The 26426-nt window shown below is 40.2% G+C and overlaps 1 protein-coding gene across 1 annotated transcript; it reads right to left on the bottom strand.

Moving 5' to 3' along the window:
• Positions 1-263: 263 nt before the first annotated feature.
• Positions 264-25031, bottom strand: LYVE1 (lymphatic vessel endothelial hyaluronan receptor 1). Its single transcript, XM_044425984.1, has 6 exons — positions 24808-25031; positions 18346-18514; positions 16410-16549; positions 12098-12367; positions 4096-4174; positions 264-1599 (listed from the first exon to the last, which is right to left on the bottom strand). The coding sequence occupies exons 1-6, from the start codon at positions 24890-24892 to the stop codon at positions 1416-1418; spliced, it is 927 nt and encodes a 308-aa protein (XP_044281919.1). The 5' UTR covers positions 24893-25031; the 3' UTR covers positions 264-1415.
• Positions 25032-26426: the final 1395 nt, after the last annotated feature.

Consider the following 26426-nt stretch of genomic DNA (forward strand, 5'->3'; position numbering starts at 1 on the left):
TTAATCCCACATAAAATCTGAAAGCAGAAGCCTCAGTAAAGATTAAGGGTAAATTCCTCATGCAGAGAAGCCCTATGGCTGAAATCTGTAGTGAGCCCCAGTGAAGTCCATAGGTCTTACTTTGGAGTAAATATAATTAGGTTGTTGTAAGCATGGATGGGTTGCCCAGAATACCACTACTGAATATATTATTGCGATTTGCTATGGCTAATGATATAAGAACCTTATTTTATGCACTTTTGGGTTTTTTACAAGCAACATGATCAATATATTACTGGTATTTTTATTAAGTTAATCATTGCAAAATCAGTATGAAAACCTTTCATAACAATTGTAATCTGATTTGTTATTTAAAAATATTACATCCAAGCATAACTACCTGGCAATAGTATAGAAATAACTATGTAGCTTGTACTTTATTTCAATGCAATATTAATAAATAAAATCACTGATTATGATAATGAGATCTTGTGCTGTAATCCTACACACACCAGAGAGTAATCTCCATTAAATACAATGAAACATCATTCGGAGTAAATACACTTAGCACTGCACTGTTTGTTGTCTGCCTAGTAGATATAAAAGTGACTGTTTGACAATATGACAATATAAGGGACAGATTTTATGATCCTGATTTTTATATTTTGCCTCTAATTTACAGTTGATGGTCTGTGATTTGTGGGCTTTAAAAAAATATTTCTGAATAAATCTCGAGAAGTGGAATTATAAACTTCCCCAAAGTAAGATCTTTAGAAGATTGTTTAGGATTATTTTCCCAAGAAGTTTGGCTAGAATCATTTGCAGTTGTGGTATTATTATACGTCCGTGTAAATCAAGTATTTCCCTATCCTCTTCATAAGAATTTCAGTTTTGGAATTCTATGATGAAGCAGACAGCAAAAGGAGACCACCTTTCTACAACTGGAGCAGCATATGTGTTTGTATAGCAGGGGGAGGAGGAGAAGAGCAAGCGAGTGCACACCTACCACAGTCAATAAAATATTTGGGCATTCTTTCACTGTATCACCTAGTTCACTTATAGAAGTTTCCTTATGCAATTCTTTATGAGGGGGGAAATGACCTGTTATTTGAACCAGAGGGGTTTTTTTGTTTTTGTTTTTTGCTTAAAGTGTATCTTGACACAACTGGGGCCAATTTGAGGCTAATACCTGGTATTTATTATCCACACTAAACTCACTTGAAAATCTGTACTGGTGTTACTGTACTAAAAATAGTTCTGCCTGAGAAAGTAGCATATCATAGCATGATAAAGTATATCTAATATGCATAACATACAAACTGTTTGCATAAAAAGATATTATACTGACTGGCAGTATTTACAGTTATCCATTTATAAAGTATTTGCTAATTCCTGCCATTTATTGATCTAAGAACTGTCCATTTGGATGACCTTTCTTAAACTTCTGCTTCCAAACATTTTACTGTTGGTTCATGTTTGACTTGAGGCTCTTCTGACTTTTTCCCATTCTTTGATTCCTGTTCTAGTGTTTTGCTGCTTGTCTTTGTTTCTTTGATATTCTTGGTTTCAATTTCTTCTTTCTTCTCCTCCTTGTTGGAAAATGGAAATGTTTTCTTGTATCTTTGAACAAATTGGAAACAAAATTCATTAAAAAGAATTGCCATATATTCAGTATATTGATATTCTGGGAAACAAACAAGACCTTTAATGAGCTTTTCCACATGAACATAATAACTGCTGATTCCGTTTTTTGGTTTTGTCCCTAAATTCAGATCTCAGCACTATAGAAATAGTGTTTTCTTTCCTGCTTTTCTTTCATATAATGTCTGAGTCGTACTGTGCTATAACACAATATCACAATTATACAAATATGGAAATACCATATGTACTAGCATATGAGAGGTAGATATTTTGGGCTGTTTTTCTGGCATTGTCATATGACAGGAGTATAAAATTATCCCCAGTTTTTGCTTTGCTATTTTCATTTTCAAAGGGCTCTTATACACTGGTATATTGTTGTGAGGTCATAACTCACGTCTCCAATTAACTCACACAGCAGCCAGCAGTAAAACTAAAGACTTTTATTGCTATTCACTACAAGAGTTACGGTGTAACAGATAAGCTCTGGCAACAAGCTCCTAATAGTTCAGTTGCCCCCTCCTTTCTGAGCTACCTCAGAAGCCCATGTGGTATTAGATCTTCCTGTCTCATCTTTCCGTTCGTGTGTGGGACAGACCTCTGTCTTGTCATCGCAATTGGTCTAAATGCCTTAAACTCCTCCTAAGTTGGGCATTTGCCAGATTTACTGTTATGTCTTCTTCTTCTCCTGAACTCTGTCCAGCAGTCTCAGAGTCAGTAGTCGGGAGGGGGGGCAACTTGTTCAAGCACCTCAGAGCCAGGATGAGGGGAAACTACTCTTTTGGATGCCTCACCATCAGTCTGCGGGAAGGCTATTCGCTCAGGGGCCGGGCTGTGGAGAGGTTACTTGCTCAGATGTCTCAGAGTCAGGCTGCAGAGGGGCCATCTGGGCACTGGGCCCCAAGTATAAGTCCCCTTGTTCCAATGCCTGACTCTCACTGTTAGCTTCTGCCTCTTCCTCACGAGTAGACGCCTCTGTCGAGCCATCAGGCATGACATATAGAAAAGCATTTGTCAGCCGGAAGCATCTAGAGGTAGGAGGCCCATACAGGTAGCACAGATGGCCATGCAGGGAATGCTGCCCTTCCCAGCTACTACTGCCATTGCTGGCCTGAAGTGGTGCACCACCACCACCTCAGTGAGGGTGGGGTGAGCACTGGGCTGGACTGGGTCTGCAGCAATGCACAAGGCTCGCAACAAAACATAATGCAGGATGAACTCCTTCTGTACTGGTAAGAAGGTTTTTTTTAATGATTATTACTAAAAACAATCTTGTGAATACAATTGTCTTTATAATCTATCTTTTTTTAAAAGGATGAATATAATACGACTTTTTTTTAAGCTGGCGGATAAGATGGTCCCCTGCTTCTTGCCTTGCTATTTCCAGTTTCAATGGTTGCCTTATACACTGGTATATACAGTACCTTTTCTTTCACTCTCAGAAATAATACCCCCATTTCCCCCACTTTAAAAAACCCAAAAAACTACTTTTAGAAAACAGAAGTGAAACTAGACAATCGCATAATCTCTTAAAGAATCCATAAAGGAGTTATAAGGAAGGAATTATGAGTGCATAATTCCTGTCTTGTAGCAGCTCTTACAAAGCTTTTCTACACATCTTGGAATACTCCTTGAGAAATATTTTTCAGCAGCTCATCCTAAAAAACCTCCTGATGTTGTAATGCCAACACATATTATGCTGCAACAACCAAAACAGCCTCTTGAAGCATGAGAGGCAGAAGCACTAGCATAGCCTTCTCAGAAATGGTTCCTTTTCTTTGGAAAAATTGCATGAGCTCAAACTTGCAAGTCTAATGCAGGTTTAACTTTAAACAGATTTGATTTGTAGTTTTGGAAATGTTTTTGCAAGGACTTACTCTGATACCAGACATATCTAGAGTCACATTAAGGTTGCAAACTTGTTTTTCCTGCCCTCAATGCATGCGAGTCTCTGAACTTGGAGGCTTATATGCATTCTATGTCCTGAATGGAGCATGGCAACAAGATCTGCCATGCATTGCACCCGGATTTTTATTTATGCTGCTGTTTTTTGGCCATCTAGATAAAGTGCCAGGGAGTAGGAAGGAAAGAGGTTGGGATGCTGATAGAAACTTGGCTTCAGCATCTCCTCCTTTCCCTTCTTCATGCCCTTATTCTTCCCTCTGAAGTGCATTTGTGACCTTGGAGAAGGGAGCTGGAGGAATTATTTCTGCACTGACCACAAACGAGGTGGGCTGGGGGCTCAGCCTTCAGAGGCCTAGTTCTAAGATTGCAGGATCTCAGAGCCAGGACTCAGAACAAGCCCATGTTTTCCCCTACCCCTGCCCAGGCAATATCGGGAGGCCATAGGATTGTGCTCTAAAGCGCAGTGTGTAAGAGATGTATACCATATTAACATATCATGAAATTGTATTTTAACACACTATTGTTGTATTAGCACAAACATGGTTAAAACAAAAAAGTAATGAGCATCCTTACTTTTTGATATAGCAGATGGCTAATACAACTGCGGCTGCAAAGAAAATGAGGGCAAGCACAAGAAGAACAGTTGGAACAGCTGCAAAGAAACAAAAACAGGTAACTTCTAGAATCACAGAGCTTCAGCAGTCATTCATCACAGTCATTCTCAAAGGCTGGACAACACTTACTGTTCACCATTTATGTTTAATTAGTCCCAATCAAGTTAAAATTTAAACTGGTTTAAAACTGGCTTCTAATCCTGGCATGCTTGGGTGAAATTAACCTAATTCTGAGTTGGAATATAATGCAAAGCTATGAGCAACCACATCTTCTTGGTTTGTTTATTGCTTATACAGTGAAACCTCGGCTCACAGACGCCACAGTTCATGACCAAATTGGGTTGTGAAGAGAAATTTTGGCAAAATTTTGCCTCAGGTTGCAAACTCTGCATTGGGTGACGATTGTGATCGCGTCTGTCTTTCCTGCACAATCGTGCTTGGCGTTGGGCAGAGAGATCGCCATGATCACACCCGTCATCCCTGCATGAGCGTGCCCGCGATTGTGCCTGTCTCCCTCCCAGCACAATCTCGACCATCTCCCCCCTCCCCCAGCACAATCACTATCACACAATTGTGGTTTGGAATCTCCCTCCAAACAATAACCTCCCCCCCGCCACCTAGGTTAGTGTTCTCTACTGTACTTTTTTTCTTTGTTACTTTGTTTCAAATTTTTGTGATTCAAAAATGGTTACAGAACAGATTAACCTTATTTACATTGAACCTTATGGGGAAATTTGACCTGGGTCACGACCAGTTTTGGTCATGGCCAGAGTCCTGGAACTGATTAAGTTCATCAGCCAAGGTACCACTGTATAAAGGAAGGCATGAAGTGAGAGTGAATAGGCCACACATGCTGCTCATCACTGCATAAGCTAGGATTCATGGCTTCTTCTCATGTTTGAATTAAGCCAGTTGTTAACATCTGTATTTCTGTTCTTGTTTATTTTCCCACAGTAGGATTAGAGAATGAACAAAAAAATACAAGGTTGGTGCCTAGAATCTAAAAGGAGTATGCAGAGAAGTGGACAAACTTTGTTAGCAGGAATTCTCACTAAAAGGCTTTGAACCCACTTTTTCTAGCCCAGTATGCCCAGGCTGAAAAAATCCCTGATGCTTTTACAGTTAGGAATTCTCCTTCTGCTTCAATCCTTAATTACATTGTCATGTCATCAGCATTCACAATGAATTAGCATTTCGCTTGCCTTTTAGGAGGATGGGAACAACCTTCTTTTATCTAAAAACTGTAGGGGTTAAGCTGCCTCCCCCAAGTAAAAAGAATGGAAAACCACTAAAAACATCAAGTGTCTTTATTCCATGTGAAAATGCACTAAAAGTATCCTAATGCATACTGAGTTCCCTTCACACTGTCAGGACAAATTCAGGAAAAGCATTGCCATGATAGGGCTGCTAAAAGCCTAACACTGTAAGAACTACTCCAGACTTAAGATGGGATTCCTGATCTGATCAGGAATCCAAATTAGAAGTTTTGCTTCCCATTATGTATGCCTTAGAAATGCTAATAGGCATGTCCCATCTTTTTGTATTGTGTCCAACCCTATTATTTTACCCTATCTTGCCTCTAGAATACTGCGTACATGATGCCCCACCAGCCCTCAAAACTGTATGTAACTGATTGGTTATAAAAGCATCTTGTACATACTCTGTACTTCCTACAGGGGCTACCTGCATGTTGCATGTTTTTTCCTGTATAACTAAATAAACTGTAAATGTTCTTTTGATTGTACACCTGCTGCATACATGCTCTGTTTTTTCTCGTCAACACAACTAAAATAGGTAAAATAGGTGAGAAAAATTATCTAGTGCACTTACTAGTGAGCGCTAGAGCAAAATATTTGCTGTCTACTCAGACTGTTTGCCCTTTCCACTCCAGATTTTTCATGCAGCATTTTTATGTGTTTTCTCAATTTAGGGACTTTTCTTTCTTTTCTTTTTAAAAGAAAACATACGTTTTCTGATTGATGCAATTGAATTGGTCAAGAATAAGAAAGCTGCATTTATCTTTTTAGATGTGGAAAAAGCTTTTGATAATGTGTCTTGGCCCTTCTTAATGAAGACTCTCCAATACTTAGTCTGTGGCTCAAGCTTTATGAATTAGATTCAAGCAATTTATACTAATCAACATGCTAAGATTTTAATTAATGGCGTATTAACTGCCATTTTCCAAATAGAGAAGGGAACATGCCAAGGATGCCAAGACTGGTCTATATAGTATATCATAGAGCCAATTGAAAAATTTGGACTATATTTAGTCTATAAGAGCAATAAGAAAAAAACAAATATTATACAAAAATTTGCAACCAAACAGGAAGAGGAAAGTATAAAAAAGATTTCAGGATGCAAAATAACCTCAAACCCAGTTAAATATTTAGGGATAAATATAACAGTACATAATAATATGCTATTTCAAGATAATTAACAAACAACATGGATGAATATCCAAAAAGATCTACAAAAATGGACTAAACTAAAAGTATCATGGTTAGGAAGAATTTCCATTATAAAAATGAATGTGCTACCTAAATTGAATTTTCTATTCCAGATGGTACCAATTGCTCTACTAGGAAAACTCTCCAAGAGTGACAGACAACTAAATACCTGTATTTGGAATGGCAAAAAGCTGAGGATCAGATCCAAAATCCTTCAGGATGAAAAGGAGAGAGGAGACCTTGCAGTACCTAATTTAAATCTATACTAGTATGCAGCTGACCTGGTCAGGATTGCAGATTGGATTATAAATGCTAATGATAGACTAGTGAAGTTAAAAATAGAAGATCTTGAAGATGGAATACACAACCTCTCACAGGTCAAGGAGTCAGTTAAAAAGGCCTTGATATCAAATAATAACCGTGCATTAAGAGACAACCTAATAAAAATTTGGTATTTCATGAGAAAAAAAATAGTCCTAAAATCTCTTCTCCAATGCCTGCAGTTGGAGCATACAGAAAATACTTAAGGAAAAATAATTATTTCATAATTTGTGGGGATATGATTGACCAACAAGGTTGAGTCATATCTTGGCAACAACGAAAAGAGGAAGGAAATCATATGTAATGGTTTGTTTATCACCAACTGGTTTCAAGATTGAAAGGGGAAATACAGTCAGGGAAAGGTACTGTAAGAGATATGATAGATTTTGAAAAGTTGATTATACAAGAAATAATTATCTGTTAAGAGAACTTTACAAACAGTTACTACAGCATGGCACTGAAAACCAACAAGACATGAAAAGTATGACAATTTGGAAGCAAAATCTTGGAGAAGAAATATCATCTTGTCAATGGGAAGCTTTAAATTCACAGCTAGCCAGGCACTAAGAGAAAATTGGTATAAGATGTTTTATCGGTGATAAATTACTCCAAAAGATATAGAAAAAATTGATAAGTACTACAATGGAAAATGTTGGAAATATAACAGGGTGGATAGGACTTTCTATCATATGTGGTAGATCTGTGAAACTATTAAAAGATTTTGGAAATTGATACATGTGGAAATACAAAAAACCTTTAAAACTGAGTTTCCTGAGTCCAAAGAATATGCTTTTGAATATAATGCCAGAGACTTTTTGAAAGAATATGTCAGAGTTATTACATGTATGACAATTGCAGCAAGAATTATAATTGCTTCTCAATGGAAAACACCAGAATCCTCAGCAATTGAAGATTGGAAAATTAAGTTGGGAGAATATGCATTGATGGCATAATTAACTAATTATGTAAACAGAAGACCAATTGAAGAATTTAATGACAAATGGACATTCTATTATACCCAGTACAATTAACAGGATGTAAAAGGAAGCTCTTTCAAAAGTAGTTGATGATTTATAATTGATTTAAAGCAATTGGAAAATTTGTCAGTATTCAGAATAACTCCCTTTTTTCTGAACTTCCATAGAGTACTGAATGAAAGAAATTTCTTTGAAATTTGTGGGCTAGAATGTATTGGTTATATTTGTTCAAAATCCCTTGGCAAAGTTACTTTATTACACCCCCTTTCTTTTTCTGTATTCTATTTATGTCAAGAAAATAATAAGAATAATATTGTAAAAATGAAGAAATGCTTGTGTCTGGAATGGAAATATTCACTGGAGCTTGCAGAAAGGAGCTCTGCTGACCTGATCTGATATGGAAACTGATTTAGAACGGCTTGCTCCCCCTTGAATCGTAGTGCCTGCTGGTAAGCAGGAACACAGCAGACCTATTGGCTACTGACCTGATTTATTTCTTACATTCATAGCAGCTGTTTGATATACCTTGCCAATTCAAAAGCATCCTTTTCCCTCATTTCCCAAATCAATTTATTTAATACAGCAGATGAACCTTTAGATTTATTAAAATATTTTACTGGGAAGAAGATGACAGCCAGAGGACATATTCACCCTCAGAATCCCTGCTCTATGCAGTGGTGCACGATCACCTGCCTTCTGCTAAGTACCTGCTCTTTAATTTTCCAGGGGGGGCTCTCAAAGTCCCTGGGAAGCATTTCTGCTATTGCCCATCCTCTGCCCCTCACTTAGTTATGGCTGTAACCACCAATCGTGGGGCTGATCATCAGTATTGCACACAAGCAGCCCAGTCTGAACTCCTACACCAATAGGAGTGGCTGCTTTCACCTGGAAGATGGCAAGACCCCTCTGCATCTTGCCTGCAAGTTCTGGAGGGCAGAGACTGTCATAATCTTCCTTGGGAATGGGGCCTCTCCCCATATAAAGCTCATCCTAATGATAATCTCATCCTGGAACAGATGTGGGACTCCAAAGTCAATGTGGCATCCAAAATCTCTTCCTTGATCACCTCTGTCTGTTCATGCCCAACCCCCAGTTCAAGATGCAGAAGGTCCTGTGGGAGCATCCAGACCACTGGGCAGTCCTGCTAGGGGAGGACAAGTTCAGCAGCCTTGTGGGGAAGACACCTGCATCCTTATATCTCCAAGCCATGCGAACCATCCTCCAAACTTTTTCACCCTCCCATTTCCCTAAAAGCATCCAGGAACTTCCTGTACCTTTGCTCTTAAACCCCTTCCTTGCTTGGGTAAACAGCATCTGACAAAAAATGTGGTAAATGTTTTTTCATGATCCCTTCTTAAAATGTCAAATTCAAATGTAACCTGTTCAGGCAGGATTTCCAAGGGCGCTTCAGGCTGCAGACCAAGCATGGAGGATGGCAACTAGGGGGAAGGCCTTTTCTGTGGTGGCCCCGCCATCTTTGGAACAGCCTCTCTGCTATGGCCTTTAAAGATCTCTCTGGTCATCCAGGATCCACATAGGTTTATTTATGTCTTTTTTCTTCCTTCTTGGCTGGGTCTTTTTCATTGTATTTAATGTATTTTAAAATGTTTTAAATGCTGTTTTATATATTGCATTTTGTTGTTTTTATATTCTGTTGTGAACTGTCCAGAGAGTTGTGACAGTTGTGAACTGTCTAATCACTTACATTTCTTCTATAGGTGGTATAGAAATGTAAGTAATAATAATTTTAAAAAATTGCTCTCACTTTGTCCACAGATATACATCTATCATTAAATTAAATATCAAATAGATAAATAGAAAAACATCCAGTTTTCCATATCTTCTCAGCAATAAATTAAATAGTAACAAAACAAGAACATATATTAATTTCTACAATCCATTTATATTTTCCAATACTTTATAAAAGGTTTCCACTCCTCAATAAATTTGGAGTTCTTTTGTCTACCAGTGACAGCCAGTGTGGTGTGGTGGTTAAGAGCACAGAACTGCGGCTCAGGGAGTCTAGGTTCTAGTTCTCACTCAGCCATGAAGCCAACTGGGAGACTTTGGGCCAATCACAGACTCTCAGCCCAACCCATCTCACAGGGAGGATTGGAGAGCAGGAGGAGGAGGACTATGTAAACCACTTTGCATCCTTTGTAAGAAAAAAGCTGGGATATAAATCTAATAAATAAATAAAACCATCGTCACTGTAACTACTTCACTAATTTTCAATAATTTTTAACTTTGCCAAACTTTAATACCTCATACTTTATATGTGGTTTGTTTTATATTTTTTCAGTTTTTGGCAATCTTTTTTATTGCCGTTAACAAAATAGATCTATACAGTCAATCATTCTTTTGGATCTTGCAATGGAAGAATGCTGATGTTATTTTGTAACATATTGTATCCAGTTATCTTGGCAAGATCTCTCTTGTTTCTAAAATTCTTGAACCTTTGGACTTGTCAACCAAATCTTTATATAAAAGGCCTATTTAGTGCTTTTTTTTTGTAAAAAAAAAAAAAAAAGATGCCGGAACTCACCTCTTGGGGTCACACTTTTACACTAAAAAAGATTTTCAATTCACCAACTTTTTTTGAAATAAAGAACTTATTTACCTTTTGCACATAGCCAGTCACTCTACGCACACATAAACATAATGGTCGCCGCCGGCAGTAAGCACTCAGCGCGCGACCACACGACCAATCCCAAGCCAAGCAGCGTCCCAAGCCGAGCAGCGCCCTCACAAGCAGCGTGGACACACACGCAGCCTGCAGGCCCTATTTTAATGCTTTTTGCTGCCGACCTGCTACGCCTGAGAGGGTGATTCACAATCACATGGAAAAATCCGTCAAAAAAAGGTGCCAGAACACCGTTCTGGTGCGTTCTATGACAAAAAAAGCCCTGGGACTATTGTGTCCCACATTTCCCTGTACCTTTATCCTTTCTATATGTTTTATTAAATATATGAGAAGTTAGATATTATTAGTAAATCAGTGTAAAATCACTTTTAAATTAGCACTGATGAATTGGTCATTCCTTTCATAAAACTACTTTCCATACTTCTTCAGTAATTCCATACTTTCACTATGTCCCAATTAGTTTTTTTTTTAATCTCCTTTTATAAGTCTTGATGTAAGGATAAATAACATATTCTTGTCAATAAACCTTTAATTGCACAATCCTATTGATTCCACCTTTGATGCAGGTAAGATTGGAGCTTTATGTGCATTCTCTACCCAAAATCAGGTGCATCCTGATTTTTATCTAGATTGCTTTCAACTGTCTAGATAAAGCTCAGAGAAGGAAAGGGCAAGGAGGCTGGGACACTGATAGGAGTAAGTGTCTTAGCCCCAGTCTTCCTTACCTACCACCTAGTGTGTCCTTTTTTCTCCCTTCAAGAAGCATTTCTGACCTCAAGGGAGGCAGTGGCATGATTCTCTGTTCTGGCTGCAAAGGTGGGGGGAGGCAGTGGCTTATCCTTTGGCATCCCTGTTCAGAGATCTCCCACCTCCTGATAGTAACAGGAAGCCACAGGATTGTGTTCTAAAACATTGTGTCTCCACAATTAATTTTTCAAATTTATGCCTGCCTTTGACTGACTGTATATGTAGTTTTTAATCTGAAATCATTGAGGTTGATAATGCTGCCTTCTCCTTAATTCATTCTGCTTCATGCGTTGTTTTCTTATCATGTTCCTAACAATTATGGTATCATATTTTACCCTTAAAGGGTTTTTGCCATCAAGAGACTTTTTTTAAATAAAGATGATTAAAGGGATACAACTGGACTGAAGTACTTTTTCCCTGTATTCCATGCCTTTATCATAGTCAGAATAAAAGGGGGTTTGAAGTTCAAAATTATAATACTTCTTTTACTAAACCCATGCCAGTTGGAAATTGAACTGTACAACAATTTTGTTCTAGCTTATACCAGAAATTGGCAATGTTTGCTGTACTCTTTTATTATCTCTTTTAATGGCATTGCTTGATGGTATTTTGCAAAATGTGGCATAATACTCACCTGAGGTTCGGGTCTTTGTAATATTATTAAAGTTCTAGGTTTCTTTTTGCCCCATATACCTCAAATGATTCCTTAGATTTACTCTCCCTTCCATCCACATACTAAGCCAGTGGCAAAAGATCAGAATATACAGAATATCCCCACAATCCCTCCAAAACTCATTACTGTACAATAATAGAATATGGGCTTACCTCCAAACAGGACACCATCATTTTTAAAAGCAGTGTGTTTGTCAGTGGCAAATAGTATTTCCTCCATAGTAGTTGGTCCTGGTGTTAAAATTTCTGTTACACATATAAGACGATATAACTTCTGTAGTGGCTTGGTTTGTGGTGCCTCTGATGTTTGAACTATTGCTGAAGTGTCTTGAGATGTGATGGCTGGAGTAGAATTCATCGCTGTGGAACTCTCTGATATTGTAACTGTACTTACTTCTGGTATACAGGAATTTTTCCATATGTCTGAAAAGAGCATGAGAAACATGCAATGCAATATGCTGGCACTGTTTGGCATATTGTTTTAAAAACACATACTTGGAGTAGATTAGTGTTTCATCTGAACCTTCCCTGCTTCCTGAAGGCAAAGGTAGCTTATAAACCACGCCAAGTCATGGTTTTTTGTTGGTTTTAAGAAATCCACTGTGGCTTGCTTTGGTTGTCTGAACCTGGACATGTTAAGACATGGCTAAGTTGAAAAAAAGGCTACAGGCATAAAAGAGTGGCTGCTTTGGTCAAAAGGGTCTCATAGTTAAGAGCCAACCAAGTGGTCATCAGTCTCCACAGCCCCCAACTTGCCGATACCATGTTCCTACCAGGTTCTGCCACATGCCACCCACTCAAACAGCATTTGGGGTCTGGACTGCTGGTGCACAGCAGGGGATGGGGATTCTTGACGTCATTTCCTCAGGGGGAAGCGAGGCCAAGTGTCTGGATCCTATCTGCTGTCACCATTGCGGCAGCAGGCAAGATCTCAAAAGAAAGGCAAGGAGAGGGGCCTGGCACCTTCCATTTCACTTCTCCTTGCAGGGAGAGCAGGGAATTTGGCAGGCGATGTTTTCTTCCGCCTTGGCACCTGGCAAAGCCACAGCTCAGCTGAGCACTGGCTCCACTAGGTGAAGTGCAGGGACAAGCCATCTTGTACTGGCCCTCCATCCACAGGTGCTGCAGCAAGCAAAGGTGGCAGAAGAGCTGGGGAGGGCGTGTTCCTTCCCATCACCACCATAAACAGCAATGACATGGAGAGGCACCCACTCTCCTGTTCATCCAACAGAGTTCTTCTTTCTGTTCCTTCCTCTTTACTGCTCAGCCATGGTCCTCGTCAGCTGCGCAGGGCAATGGCCAAGTGGCAGGATGCCCACCACATGGTGGGCTTGGAAGCCCAATGCAAGGCAATCTGGGTTCTCCATCCCTCACTCCTGCCTATGAAGGGAGAGTGAGATTGTTCATGAACAGCCCTGCTCTCCCAGTATCAGCAGGAGTGCAAGATGAGAAAGTGGTTGACAGCTGCCAAATGTGCTTATTATGCATTTTCTGCAGCTGTCATCCCTGCTCTCCTCAGTGTCTCCTGGGATACCCGCAGGAAGACTGAAGGAGGGATGTGCCTGATCACTGGTCAGGTACAGCAAGGACCACCAGGCAATTTTAAGCCCAGAGTGGCTATATAGCCACCCGGACTTCCTCTGCACCTGGTCACTGAATTGCAGTCAACATTTTTCTAGGTGTTACAGTTTGTCACTGTTATTGCTGTTTAGAGCACATGTCACCACCACCACTTTCATCACTTCTAATAGCAGACTCAGGTGACAAGTATCAACAGGGTGGAGTCAGAATGTGGCTGGTAAGAAAGGGTATCAGCAGAACTGCAACCATTTTTAGAAAAATATCTTAAAGGGGCATCTCTCACAGTACTGTTCAAATAGTAGCTTAATGAATGCTTTGCATGTTTATTACTTATGCAATGTTAAACCTTAGTTAGGGTGGTATTTGTGGTAGGGGAACATGCTTGTATTGGCACTTTCTCTCCTGATATGGGAAAAAAAGCAACTAGTTGGAATAGAACAGAAAAATTGGTATGCAGTGCTTTTCTCTGGGAACAAAGTTAGGGAAGTACATATGTGATCCTGATGAAAAAAGGGCCTCCTCCTTATTTAAAACAAAACAAATGGATTGATTATACACAAGTAACAAGGTAGGCATGTCATGAGTAGAGCTGGCTGGAGCCAGGGGTCAGACTAGATGGCCCAGGAGATCCCTTCTGACTTGGTGTTTCTATGTAACAGTATAAGTCCAGTCAAAACATTGGTTCAGAAAATTAGATATTATGCAGGAAGAATAATATCTATTTGAATATGTAATACTTGTTGTATTGCTGTGTTCTTAGAAGATGACCAGCATTTAAAAAACTGTATCTACAGGTGTACTTAATATATTATAATAAATAATGAAGAACTGGGCAGCCAATGTGATTTTTACTTTGAAGAACATATTCATATGGTTTACCAGCTTAATAGATATAATACCAAAGGGTCAGCTGATTATTTTGAAATAATGGAGAGAAATTACCTCAGAGCAGTTCTTTAAAATTATTCCCCAGTGAGACTCATTTTTATTGAGTAAGTGAAACTACTTCCTTCACCAGAGTTTTAACTGATAATGTAACCCTCAACAAAAATGTTAAAACAACTGAGATCAGACCAAATTCACTTTTTTAAAAAATCAGGGCTGTTAGTGACAAACATGCTAGTTATTAAAATGGTCCTTATAGCTCCTTATTGCAGTACAACTATTTAATTTGGAACATTGTGTTATGTTTTGCTTTTTTTTTTTTTTTTTTTGGAAAAGTCTATTAAATTTTGCATATTCATGAAGTAGTCACTATGATGTGTCTTTTCTGAACCATGGGCAACCTTTCTCCTTTTTGCTGCAGAAAGGATCATTTTCTCCAAAGATGGTGCTTGAACTGCATGAATCCTGCATTACCCCCTGCCCCCAAGCCCCAAAATTTCTTCATTTGTCATTTATACATGCAATTCTTGCTCTACTGGGCTCCCTGTTATAAGTGTTGTGTGCAATGATGAGTTCATGGGGAATCTAGGTTACTGCTTCCTTTGACATAGCAACTTACCTTTTAAGCATCCTCCATGTACAGACCCCAGGGTTCTGTGTACCAGGAAAACCTGGAAATATCTTTTCAGCTTGTACTTATGGAAAGATTCCCATGTACTCCCTCTCTCTGTACATGTTGGACAGGCTATATTTCAAATGTCAAAACCTTTGCCTAGAGGATCTAACTTTCCTAACCCATCTGCTTCCCTGATTCCACTATGTTTAGAATGGGAGCTATTTCCTATGAACATTTATAACATGCTGGATATCAAGGGTGAAGCTTGTTCTCTGACAATAAGCTTTAGATTCCTCTTTTGGATTTTCAGCTTTCAATTATTCGGGGTACAGTTCTATCTTCCCTGCAGCAGATGCATGTAAGCCTTCAAGCTTGAAGACTCAATGTGCATCCTAGGCCCAAAACAAGACATGGTAGCAGCAATCTCTACCGCTGCACCTTAAATTGGGGATTTTCTTTAAACAGCCATTCTCAGCTGTCCAGATTTAATGCTGGGGGGGGGGGGGGGGGAGGCTGGCTTGCCAGCTGGATGTGGCAGAAGCCTGTAGCCCCAACTCCTTCCTTCCACTTGCCAAGCGGCTGGCATGCCCCTTTTTTCTCTTTCTGAGGCCCAATTGCAACCTCGGCGGAGGGCAGCAGCGCAGTTCTTTCCACAATGGCTGCAAGGGGAGTGGGGCAGGACCTTAGAGCTGGGACTCCAAAGAATCCTATGGCCTCCTAGACATTGTTAGAGGCCATAGTATTGCAACCTTAGAGAGAACAATGGCTTTTCTTCTTTTTTTTACACTGTCTTTCTCTTGATTTTCTCATTCTTTGTATTTCCATCCCTCTTCATAATAAACTTTCTTAAGGCACAATCCTGTGCATACTTAGAAAATGTCATGCAGCTTCCAGCTACAGAAATTTTTTCTCTGCCTGAACATGCATGGGATTGTGCCCCTAATTTGAAAACTGGATGACTACATTCTTTGGCAATTCCAACAATTTATTTCCTTAAGTGCCTTACAGCTTATCTACACTAAACACTTTGACCAAAGAGAGGAAAAACAAAAACAAGCTAAATATGCTCAGTGGTGACTGAGTGGGATGGTATAAATTGGTGACCTGCAACAGCAGGGTGTTGGACTCGCTGGCTTTCTTGGCCCCTTCCAGCTCTACTATTCTATGATTCTGTGGCAGTTGCCCTCTCCTAGGCTGAAAATTTCCTTGCACCTCTTGGAGTTCCTCTTGCCCAAAAGTTAGGGTCAGCTGAAAGATGGTAGACAATGGAAACTGGATTGTCACATGCTGACTGCAACCTCACCATAGCTGGCCAATCTCCACAAGTGTCACTGCATCCATTTAAAGCAGAGGGTTGATTAAAATATGCCTCATCTTACTCACCTGAAGAATTGAAACAGTAAACACCAAATTTCCTTTTTGCGTCTTGTCTCCAGGTGGCCACTCCAGTTTTATTCTGACCACATTTTGTATTTGGAACAATGCGAGAAATGACCGTATATCGCTCTGCTACCCAGCCAAAACTACAATGAAAAACATATTTTTTTCTGTGAGGTATATGCCCATATCAAGTTATATTATGAGATAAACCCTGGTATGTATACTTTGTTTACTGCGGGGCAATGGATAGTGCTGTATTTCTGTTTAGTCCTGAAACTGAACAGACAACTTTAAGAAGTCATTTTATCCAAACTATTCTCTCTCATGGAGTTCCTGCAGAGTAAAGGAAATGAGAAGCTGCACACTCACTAAGTAGTGAAACTTGTTTCTTCTTAAGGAAGATAGGGACATTGTCTGCTACTGGTATCTTTTTGGAATTAGCAGTTCAATTTATCATTACCTCTATGATCTAGTTTAGGATACAGTCTAAAAGAGATGAGGAGGAGCCTCTAAACTGTAACAGAGGGAGATGCACAGAGAGGCAATGTCATTCCCACCAATCCTATTAAATTCTAAATTCATTTTTCCTCTTCTTTTCCCTTGTATGTCATGTCTTTTTAGACCTATATAGAATTTTTCTTTATCTGTTTTTGGGACGCACAGGCACACTTACAAAACTTTTTGGGCAATGCTGCAAAGCAGGTGTAGTGCAGATGACAGGACTGGCCTGCAACCACTTATCATTTCCCAGTAATGTCTTTGAGCTCCATGTGTGGCCTGGAAGCATTTGTGAGAAAGGAAGATGACAATAGCTGGACGGTCTCGTTTTTCTTTGAAGCAATCCCAACTGCCAGTAAGAAATGTTGGGGTTTTCCCCCCTTAAAGGAGGAGGGGGAGGGCACCTTGGTGGGCACCACAAAAGGTGTCCATGGGCTCACATATTGGCACCAAGATTGTCTTCCCCCTTTTAGACTGTACGCTTGCAGGCAGGAGCCATTTTGTTTAACTGGGTGTTTGTAACACTTGCTTTTTCTGGAGAGTGGGCACAAAAATGCTGAAATAAAATCAAAGATTAATAGTGAACTGAGATCCAAAGAAGTGCATAACTAGTTCTGTGACCCATGGGGGTTTGGGCTTTTCTGGATTTTACAGAAAGGGCTTCTCTACATGAGGCATTTAATGTGAGCACGTGATTCCCTCATGCACGTTTACAGAGCTTTTTCGTGATGTCATTCATCCTCCGAGGCCTCTCCCATGTTTTCAAGCTAGTATTGTGGCATTCAGTAAGAGCAAGGAAAGTCAGCCATTAAAATCGAAACAAAAGCCTAATGTAGAATTGTGATTATGCTGTATTGCAGCTATATCACAATTGTCACCTTTGGGTTGGTTAATAGGACATAAAGAAAAATCCAAATCATAGCAAGGGAAAACTTGTGTAAAGGATGCATTTTTCCTTCCAAGGAAATTGCATGAAGGAGCTTCAGTAAAGTAGCAAGTTAAACCTATTATGTAGTGACCACCTAAGATGCAGCATCTTTTTTTGAAAACCATGGGAAGTTTCAGGAAGAGTTTGTGGTATGGTATAGCAGGCTCCTGTTTTAAAATGGTGTTCACAGGGAGAGTTACACACGTTTCACTAAGCATGCCCAAGTTTCTTGAGGGTACCAAACGTAGCTCTGTCTATAAATTAATAGAAACTATGGACTTGAAACCCATTGTTCAAATGATTCCCTGAATAAATGTATTTAATTCCAGAATAAATTACCTATGTTAACTATAATAAGGATATTAAAAATAAGGAGAAGGAATTTAATTATTGTATGCTTTTATTCTTGATTTATCATTTATAATCTTTATAAAATATCATCAGTACATGTACAAAATGGTGATCTGTACAAGTTATCATAAAATAAATACAAAGTTGAAGGATTTTTGGTACCTGCAGGTCTCAAAGCCATGACTTCTAGCATGTTCAATCTCAGGTTTAGTTGCTATTCTTAGTCCCAGCTGCCTGCAAATTGCTTCTGCTTCCGTGAAATCAAAATTACGTTTTTTCCTATCCTGAACATGACTTATGCCACCAATCCTGCAGCTTGAAGTGACAATATCTGGAAATTGAGTAGATATATAACAAGTTATGCCATATTTAATTCACAGTTCTATTTGCAGGGTGGAGGAGAAATTGTAGAAAGAGCTGTCAAAAAGGCATGGAGAATCCATTTACATTGGCCTAGCATTAACTTCCAAGAAACTGGTAGATAGTTAAAAAGAACATGCATAGTGATTAATATTAAGGAACTTTCCATCACAAATTTATCTGAATGATTATCCCCTCCCAAAAGGAAACATCCAGCTGGTATTGCCAAAACATATGAAACAAAGCAACCATGATTCTTATTCTTCTTGCTCTTTCCTATCTACAGGAAACTATTAGAAAAGACAGTTGGAATTTGCTGTCACATCTATATAGAGATAAGTATGCTTTATTTGTCTTTTTCACTCCATTTAGGGAGACCATTGGAAGTTCTGTGCTTGGCAATTAACCTGAAGTGGGCTAACAAATTGAAACTTAATTCAGACCAGATAGAGGTACTCTTGGTCAGTACAGCAGCTGACCTTGAGATTTAAGAAACTAACTTACATCATCAGACATTTTTTCCATGTAGGCTGGAATTGTCTGCATTGGGCCCCCATGCTTTCTAGACCTATGAGCATGTTTGGAGATTTGAGGAGGAGCTGTAGGTGTCACAGCAAAATGGCTCCTACGGAGGATGTGAGTAGCTACATAGTGGCTGACTGGGCTCCTGGCTTCACTCATGTCCTTCACTCATGAGCCTGAGTATGAGCAAAAGTCGGTTCTAAATGCCAAAGCCAATCCACATATTTGACCTCACATTTAATGACGGGTGAAATCTTATGCATGCTTAAAGGGAACTCGTTATTTCTCAGCAGGCCTACAGAGGATTACTCTGATGGCCCTAAACATACACTTTTCCTCAGCCGCAAAGGAAAGAAAAATGCATCCAAAATGACATCATGTTGGATTTTTTCCTCCTATCTTGACCCTGCTGACTTCTTCCACCATCAGAGGCCCTGACTAGGAAGGGGGTGTATGTGAAGACAGAGTGAGGCTAGTAGAGGAGTAACTGTGAGGTACAGAGGGGAGGGAAGCAGAAATAGAAGGCCTGTAGCCTGTAGCAGGGAGGAGGTCAGACAAGGCAGAGGGGTAGAGGGGTGTGAAAGAGCAAGGTAAGTGGAAGAGAGGGAGACAGGAGGAGCCCATAGGGGAAAGGGTGTCTGGGCAGAAGAATATTGGGTGGGGCCAGGAAGTATTTCTTTCTTGTTCTTTCTCTCTGCCCAACAGCTGATCGGTGGCAGTTTCTAGGACAAAAAGGAAAACCTGGTGCCCTCCTATTTTTCAAGGTTTATTTTTAAGTTAAAAATACATTTATGAAAGCATCAAGGAAGGGAGAGCTTCACAGCCCTGTGGGAAGTCCCAGCCAGCACTGCTGTGAGAGCTCCTGTTCTGTATGGGTTGGAAGAGCCTGTTGAGGGGCTCCAGCAAAGCCTTTCCTTATTGCTCATCACCATGCTCTTTTTACTAGAGATGGCAAAGATAGAACTTCCTATTTGCAAAGCATGTGCCCTGGCACTGAGCTGCAAGCCCCCTCATTCATAAAACATCTTTTTCAGTTGGGTTGTTGCACTTTGAAACATCATGGTCACAGTATGAATGCATGTGGTCCGGTTTCCTACTAATATCAACAGGCCCCTGTCTGATATTCTCCTGGAAGAGCGGCCTCACCACCTTGGTACTACCAGGAAAAGGGAAGGGTACGTGTCCTGGATTCACACCAGACTCATGGTGGTGGCAGCAACAGGAACACCAAGGAGCTGGGAAGAGGCTTTAACTTCCTGCTCACCCAGCAGATGACTAGACTACCTAGAGGTAAGATATTTGCTTTATTTTACTGCAAATTGCTTTGAGGACCAAGAAGGAAAAAAAATTCTTTAAAAACAAAAATGCACACAAATCAATGCCAGCTACATGTGTTTAGACAAGAGGCCAAGGGCCCATTTCTATACCTTTAATTGACTGAATGGTGCCAGTTGCTGAGTGCGAGCCCTGTATGGTTTATTTTTATTTTTGTTATAACTTTATATTAAGTCACGTTAAGGGCATTTTCATATATGAGATACAATTCTGTTTGTTCTTAGGGCTGTAACGTTACTCACACTTTCCTTGCAGTCAGTCCCACTGAACTTAGTGAGAATTAGCTCTAAGTAGATTATAAAGGATATTCCTCACATATACTTCTGTTGGGTTCTCTTTGTCATGGTCCCAGGGCAGAAGGCTTGATGCCATCCCGAAAAGGATTCTGAGCCCAACAGGATGCTAGACACCTCTGTAGCGAGGACCCTCAGGAACCCCCAAGGCTTTCCTCAGATTCCAACAACTTGGCCCTTCTGTCAAACTCAGCCTCCTGGAATTGCTCTTCTAAAGCCTCTCAGAAGCTTAAGGTTAGAGCAATGAGCATGAGCTGTACGGTTCATCCGAAACCCAGTGGGAGATGGAGCTTCTGAGGGACCCCCATTGAGCAGTCCGCTTAGGCCTTCTCTGCTTTACTGTGTTCTTTTGCCTGAACATGACCCTCGTCTTTCTGCCAGAGACTATTCTAGTGCCTGACTGACCAGGCACTCTTCCAGGGATCCAACCCTAGCCAGGGCTCTCTTCTGCTGGGTCACATTAATATCAGCATGCCACGGACATCGCATGAGAAAGTAGTGATATGATTTCTGGAGAGCTTTTTTTTGTTGTTGCAAAGGCAAGGGATGGAATTTGCAGTATTTCTGCACTTGATGTGGAACAGAATGTTGGGAATTGGGCTCCATATATGTTCATTTAAAACACTTTAAATTATAGAGTGTTTTATGAGCTTTCTGTTATTTAGTAGAACAAGTTTGTAAAATAAGTCAATGTTATTTCCCTTTTACAGAAGAGAATTTAAGCTGAACTGCTTGGCCCAATTTTTGTGACAGGCAGAAATGGTTACTTAGGATTCACAGAGTGGTCACTAAAGCATACTGTGTACTATTGTCTGTAAAACATCCTCTCATTAAACTACTCATTCCCCCAGGATAACCCTTTTCCCTAGTTCATCATGGCAGGGGAACCACATGCTCAGAGGCCACGAAAGTAGCGGCCTCCTATGTCGTTAGAACTGCCGCACAGTAAACGTTTAACTCATTCCTGGGGGCTTGTCATGCATCACTCTCCACAGATCACATGTGCAACCCGGCTGGGATTTGAGTAGCCCTATTGCTTTAGAATAGATCATACTCCAGCTTTTTAGGCATGCTAGCTTTCTTCTAATCCAGTATTGCTTTAACGCCTGTGTTCCCGTTCTTTCATTTCCTCCTGGCCTTTCAAACGGGATACTTCCTCTTCCTTCCTTGCTGTGCCTGTCATGCCCGCCCATTTCCACTTCTAGTCCTGAGGGACAGTAGCCAAGCCCACTGCCTGAATAAGTACATCCTGATAATATCATCAAATGCTATCCAATGACATCTTCTGCTGTTCAGAAACTCTGTAGAAAAGATCATAGATATTCGACATATTTATTCCTACCAGAATGCATCCATACATGTCTTGTGTTCCTTTTCTATTTTTTTAAAGTATGAAACACTGGCTTTGAAGAGCAAGTGGCAACTGCTTTTCATTTTGTTCCAATGAAAAGCATTTCTACTAAGTGTCAGGCTAAGACACACCCAACAGTCTCCCCCATCACCACATCCCACAATTAATTTCTTCTCCTGTCGGAAAATTCTGACTGGATCTTCATAGGAAGAGGTGATAAATGAGGAAGATTCCACCCATAACCTTTTTTTAGCTTCTCGTAGAACAAAAGGAACGAACAAGCTTAAGAACACTAGTGTGGAATTTTAAAAACCTCCAGAGGGGTAGCTGTGTTGGTTGATTTCAGCACAGAAACTAATACCACCTTAAAGGAGACTAAACTTTGATTGTGGCTTAAAGTTTCATGGCATAGAACGACAGATGCTTGAAGTATTGTGCTCTGTAGGCAGACAATTTATACACGAGTACAGTGAAAAAACTGAATAGTCAAATCAAGGAGTAGTGTAGTCCTGCAATGTTCAAATGCATGGATCAGCAACTCCCTCATGGTATCAATAATTGCTGGAAATGCTACATGTGGTGTGCTAGCAAGATATATTTTCAAAGTATTTGCATTCAAGTATTGTTACTTTAAGGTGTAATACTTCAAGTCTTAGGAGGCTGGAATGTTCTCTTACAGAACTGGCTTCTGATTATTTGAATATCAAATTTTCTTGGAGAATGAACTGTTTGTTATACAGAAGGGGGGCTTTGTTGTCACTGAGGGCATAAGAAAAGAACAAGCTCTAAGGATCAGATCAAAGGTCCATCTTGTTTAATGTCTTGCCTCAAAAAGGAACCAAGTAAATACTTCTGGGAAATGAATAAGCAGAGCCATACTGCTATTGCTTCCCAGAAGTTGGTATTCAAGAGTGTATGACCAAGAACATACCATATGGCCATCATGACTGATTGCCTTTGACAGACAGACCCTCCATCAGTATTTTAAAGTCATTGATGAAGCTGGAACTTGTAAAGAAGCTGAAGAGGGGAATCAAGATATTTAAATTGCTTCAAAGCACTTAGAGATTACTCAAACACATTATAACAGATAATATGCATACCACAAGTGAGAAAAGGTGGCACAAAGTCCATGAAATCACCAGCATGGCTAAGGCACAGAGTCAGGGAAGCTCTTAGGGAGAAAAAAGCTTTCTTCAAAAAATAAAAGTTTTGCCAAATGAAAAGAACAGATGGGGCCACAAGCTTGTACAAGGGAGATTGTAGAGAAGCTGAATGATTTTTTTTTATCAGTCTTCACAGCAGAGGAAGAAGAGCCGATACCTGTCCCTGAGCTTATGTATTCTGGAAGGGAGTCCAAGGAATTAGGGCAGAAAGTAGTGACAAAAGATGAAGTTCTTAACCTTATGCAGAAACTGAAAGTCAGGAAGTCAGCAAGTTCTTAGAGAACTCAAGCATGTGATTGCTGACCTTTTTACCCACACATTTAACGTGCCTGTAAAAACCAATTTTTAAAAAGGCATCTGGGGGAATCTGGGAAATAACAGGCAAGTTATCTTAACATCTAATAAGCTGAGGACAAATGAAAGGAGGTACTGCTTCACAGAGTGTATAGTTAAACTGTGGAATTCACTACCACAGGAAGTGGTGATATTGCCAGTCTGGCTGGCTTTAAAAAGAGATTGGAAAGGAGGCTGTCAGTGGCTACTAGCCTTTCTGGCTGCGTGCTTCCTTCTTTACCAGAGATGGCCTGCCTGCATCCACCAGTTGCTGATGCACCCATCCTGCTTGAGGATTCCTGTGGGGATCTCATTTGCCACCATGTGGTATGGAGTGCTGGACTATGTGGACCTTTGGTCTGATCTAGCATGGCTTTTCTTATGTTCTTAAAGTAACTAGCAGAAACACACAATCAAGTTACATTAGACTTCTACTCTTGACCTGCCTCACATGTGGATTACCAACCACGTGCAACAAAGATTTGAAACACATTTTGGACATCATAAAAGGATCAACGTGTTTAGCACCTCTACCTCATAACCATTCTAGATATTCATATATGATGCTAATGATGCTTACTTATTGCACCGGTGTCTAAAACATCAGGACAGTCATCCTTACAAAACTGGTTTTGTATCTCTTGCTTTAATCATTTTACATGTAAGTGCATTTGTCTCTTCTATGGAAAACATGCGACAAGAAAGCAAAACACTATCTGATTTTAAAGAAGAGCTGCCCGTAGCATCATAATTCCAAATCTGAATAATTCATCAGCATTTTGCTGTGGCTTCTGTCAGCTGGAGACTGCTGGAATTCCTGCTCACATAGCTGATGAAGTGGACTCTTATTCATGAACTCTTATGACATAATATATTTAGGCTTGGAAGGCACCATAAATTGATTAATTGATTTTAAGGCATTTTATACCATTCCTATTTAGTCAATTACTCTCAGGACAGTTTACAACAGATTAAAAAATATTTTTTCTTGAATTTCCTTCAACAGTCTAAAATGTATCCCTCTCTGTAAATTCTTCTTTGGGTATTCTGGGCATGGGTCAGAGGTTAAGTTGTAGAGTTGAGTCTAACCCTGCCAAGGAGCTAAATTTGATCGACCATTATCTATTGTTACTACTATTATTATTTTGATGATTTTGTCTTCAACATTGCAAAATTCTTTAAAAATGCAAGCAGCACCAGTAAAGATGAGTACTAGATGAAGAACACTTGGGAAAAATAGCACAAGCAACATATGTCAACATACCTGTCAAATCAAAAGTGTCCTGTATTGTGAACCCCACAATCCAGACTGAGAAGAAAAGGAGGGTAACTCCAAAATGGGATGCCATTGTCAATAAGATGTTGTGTCTCACCCCACCAGTGTGTTGATAATGCACTGTGATGCGTGGCTGCACCTTGTGAGCTCCAAGTAAGGTCCTTCCTTGACAGCTGCTGCACGGCCAGTGCTTATTTCACAGACAGGCATGAAGTTGTTGCTCAGTGCAAAAGCCATCTATTGGCCAAGGTCACTCTCAGGAAACACATGACACCTATCCAAACTCATACTGACTCAGAAAACATACAACTGGGGAAGAGAGATAACACAGTGTTATACTCTTATTCTTATCAACAGTAGGGAAATTTCCCCTGTACCACTAGGAAGCTCGTTCTGATTTAGTTCCTGTTTAGCCAGTTGTGACTTGCTCATAATTCATTCCCTTTTTTTAAGCTGCTAACTAAAAGCAACAGGCCTTGTCAACAGAAACCCAGGGAGGAATGGGGGACACCCCACTGCACTTTTTTGCAACTGAGGCTTGAAATTCACTCGTCCTTAAGGAAATGAGCACTTTTATGCAGACAGGATTTGAATATTTTTAATATAAGGTTGGGGTACACATTTGTGTATACAAACCAACATATAAATAAAACTACTGGGCAGTCATATGTAGCCCCTGCAGGTGCCACTAGGACTCTTTGAAGGGGCAGTTCATGGCAACCCATATCAGGATCAGGGTCCTGCTCTCTGGAAAGCTACATTAAAATGAAAAAACCGAAGATTGGCAGGGAGCTGAAAATGGCCTTGCATTGTGGCAGAGATGGGGAAAGTAAGTGCCAGCTGCCTCCAAGTGGGATTGCTTGTCCTTGGGATGTCTTGCCACTCTTGCCAAGTGAGTTTCTGAGGGATCAATCATCTGAGTTTAGACAACAAAACAACCCACTGCAGAAAAAGCAAACCCAGGAACACCCAATGGGTTCTCATACTGGGTTGTCTGGAAGCAACGTTAACCCACCATGGGCTTGGTTCACACAACATGCAAACCATCCATGCACACCCATCACATGTGACAAGCCATAGCTGGTTTTTGTGTCATGCAAGCCTGCACCATTTCCCACTGGGTGGCTTGTTGAGGACAGCAAGCTACCCTGAAATCCCTTGACTTGTTTTAGGAGGTGTGCTCACAATGGGTTGTTGTGCTATTTGAACATGGGTGACTGATCCCACCAGGGTACTAGGAAGCAGGTAGGGAGCTGCTTGGCAGGAGTGGCAAAGCCGCCTTGACATGCTTGGCAAGCTTGCCTGGGCCACTGCCAGCTACCTCACAAGTGCCCTAGTGGCACTTTGGGACAAACAGCACTGACTCCATGTCCCCCAGTGTGATCACAAGCCCTTTTGTGTTTGCCAAAAGGGGTGTGTGGGTGTGTGTTGCTCCTTTTACCTAGAAAAATTTCCAGAAATTATCAAAAAAATTGAAACTAATGACAGTCTTTTTAAAGTGCCTGAATGTCACATTGGAGGGGCTGTCATTGCTTCATCACCCTGTTAATAAAGGTTGTACCCCAAATGTGTGCAATTGTTTCCTTTTTTTTTGTTGGACATGTGCA

This window comes from Varanus komodoensis, unplaced genomic scaffold, assembly GCF_004798865.1.
Source record: "Varanus komodoensis strain SLA01 unplaced genomic scaffold, ASM479886v1 scaffold16, whole genome shotgun sequence".
Lineage (NCBI taxonomy): Eukaryota > Metazoa > Chordata > Lepidosauria > Squamata > Varanidae > Varanus > Varanus komodoensis.

What these genes read in the sequence shown, in the direction of transcription:
- LYVE1 (XM_044425984.1), bottom strand. Translation starts at nt 24,892, where the DNA reads ATGGCATCCCATTTTGGAGTTACCCTCCTTTTCTTCTCAGTCTGGATT. An exon ending in GGACACTTTTGATTTGACAG is followed by an intron (nt 18,515 to 24,807) that starts GTATGTTGACAT and finishes CTCAATTTCCAG; the next exon opens with ATATTGTCACTTCAAGCTGC. An exon ending in CATGGCTTTGAGACCTGCAG is followed by an intron (nt 16,550 to 18,345) that starts GTACCAAAAATC and finishes TTTTCATTGTAG; the next exon opens with TTTTGGCTGGGTAGCAGAGC.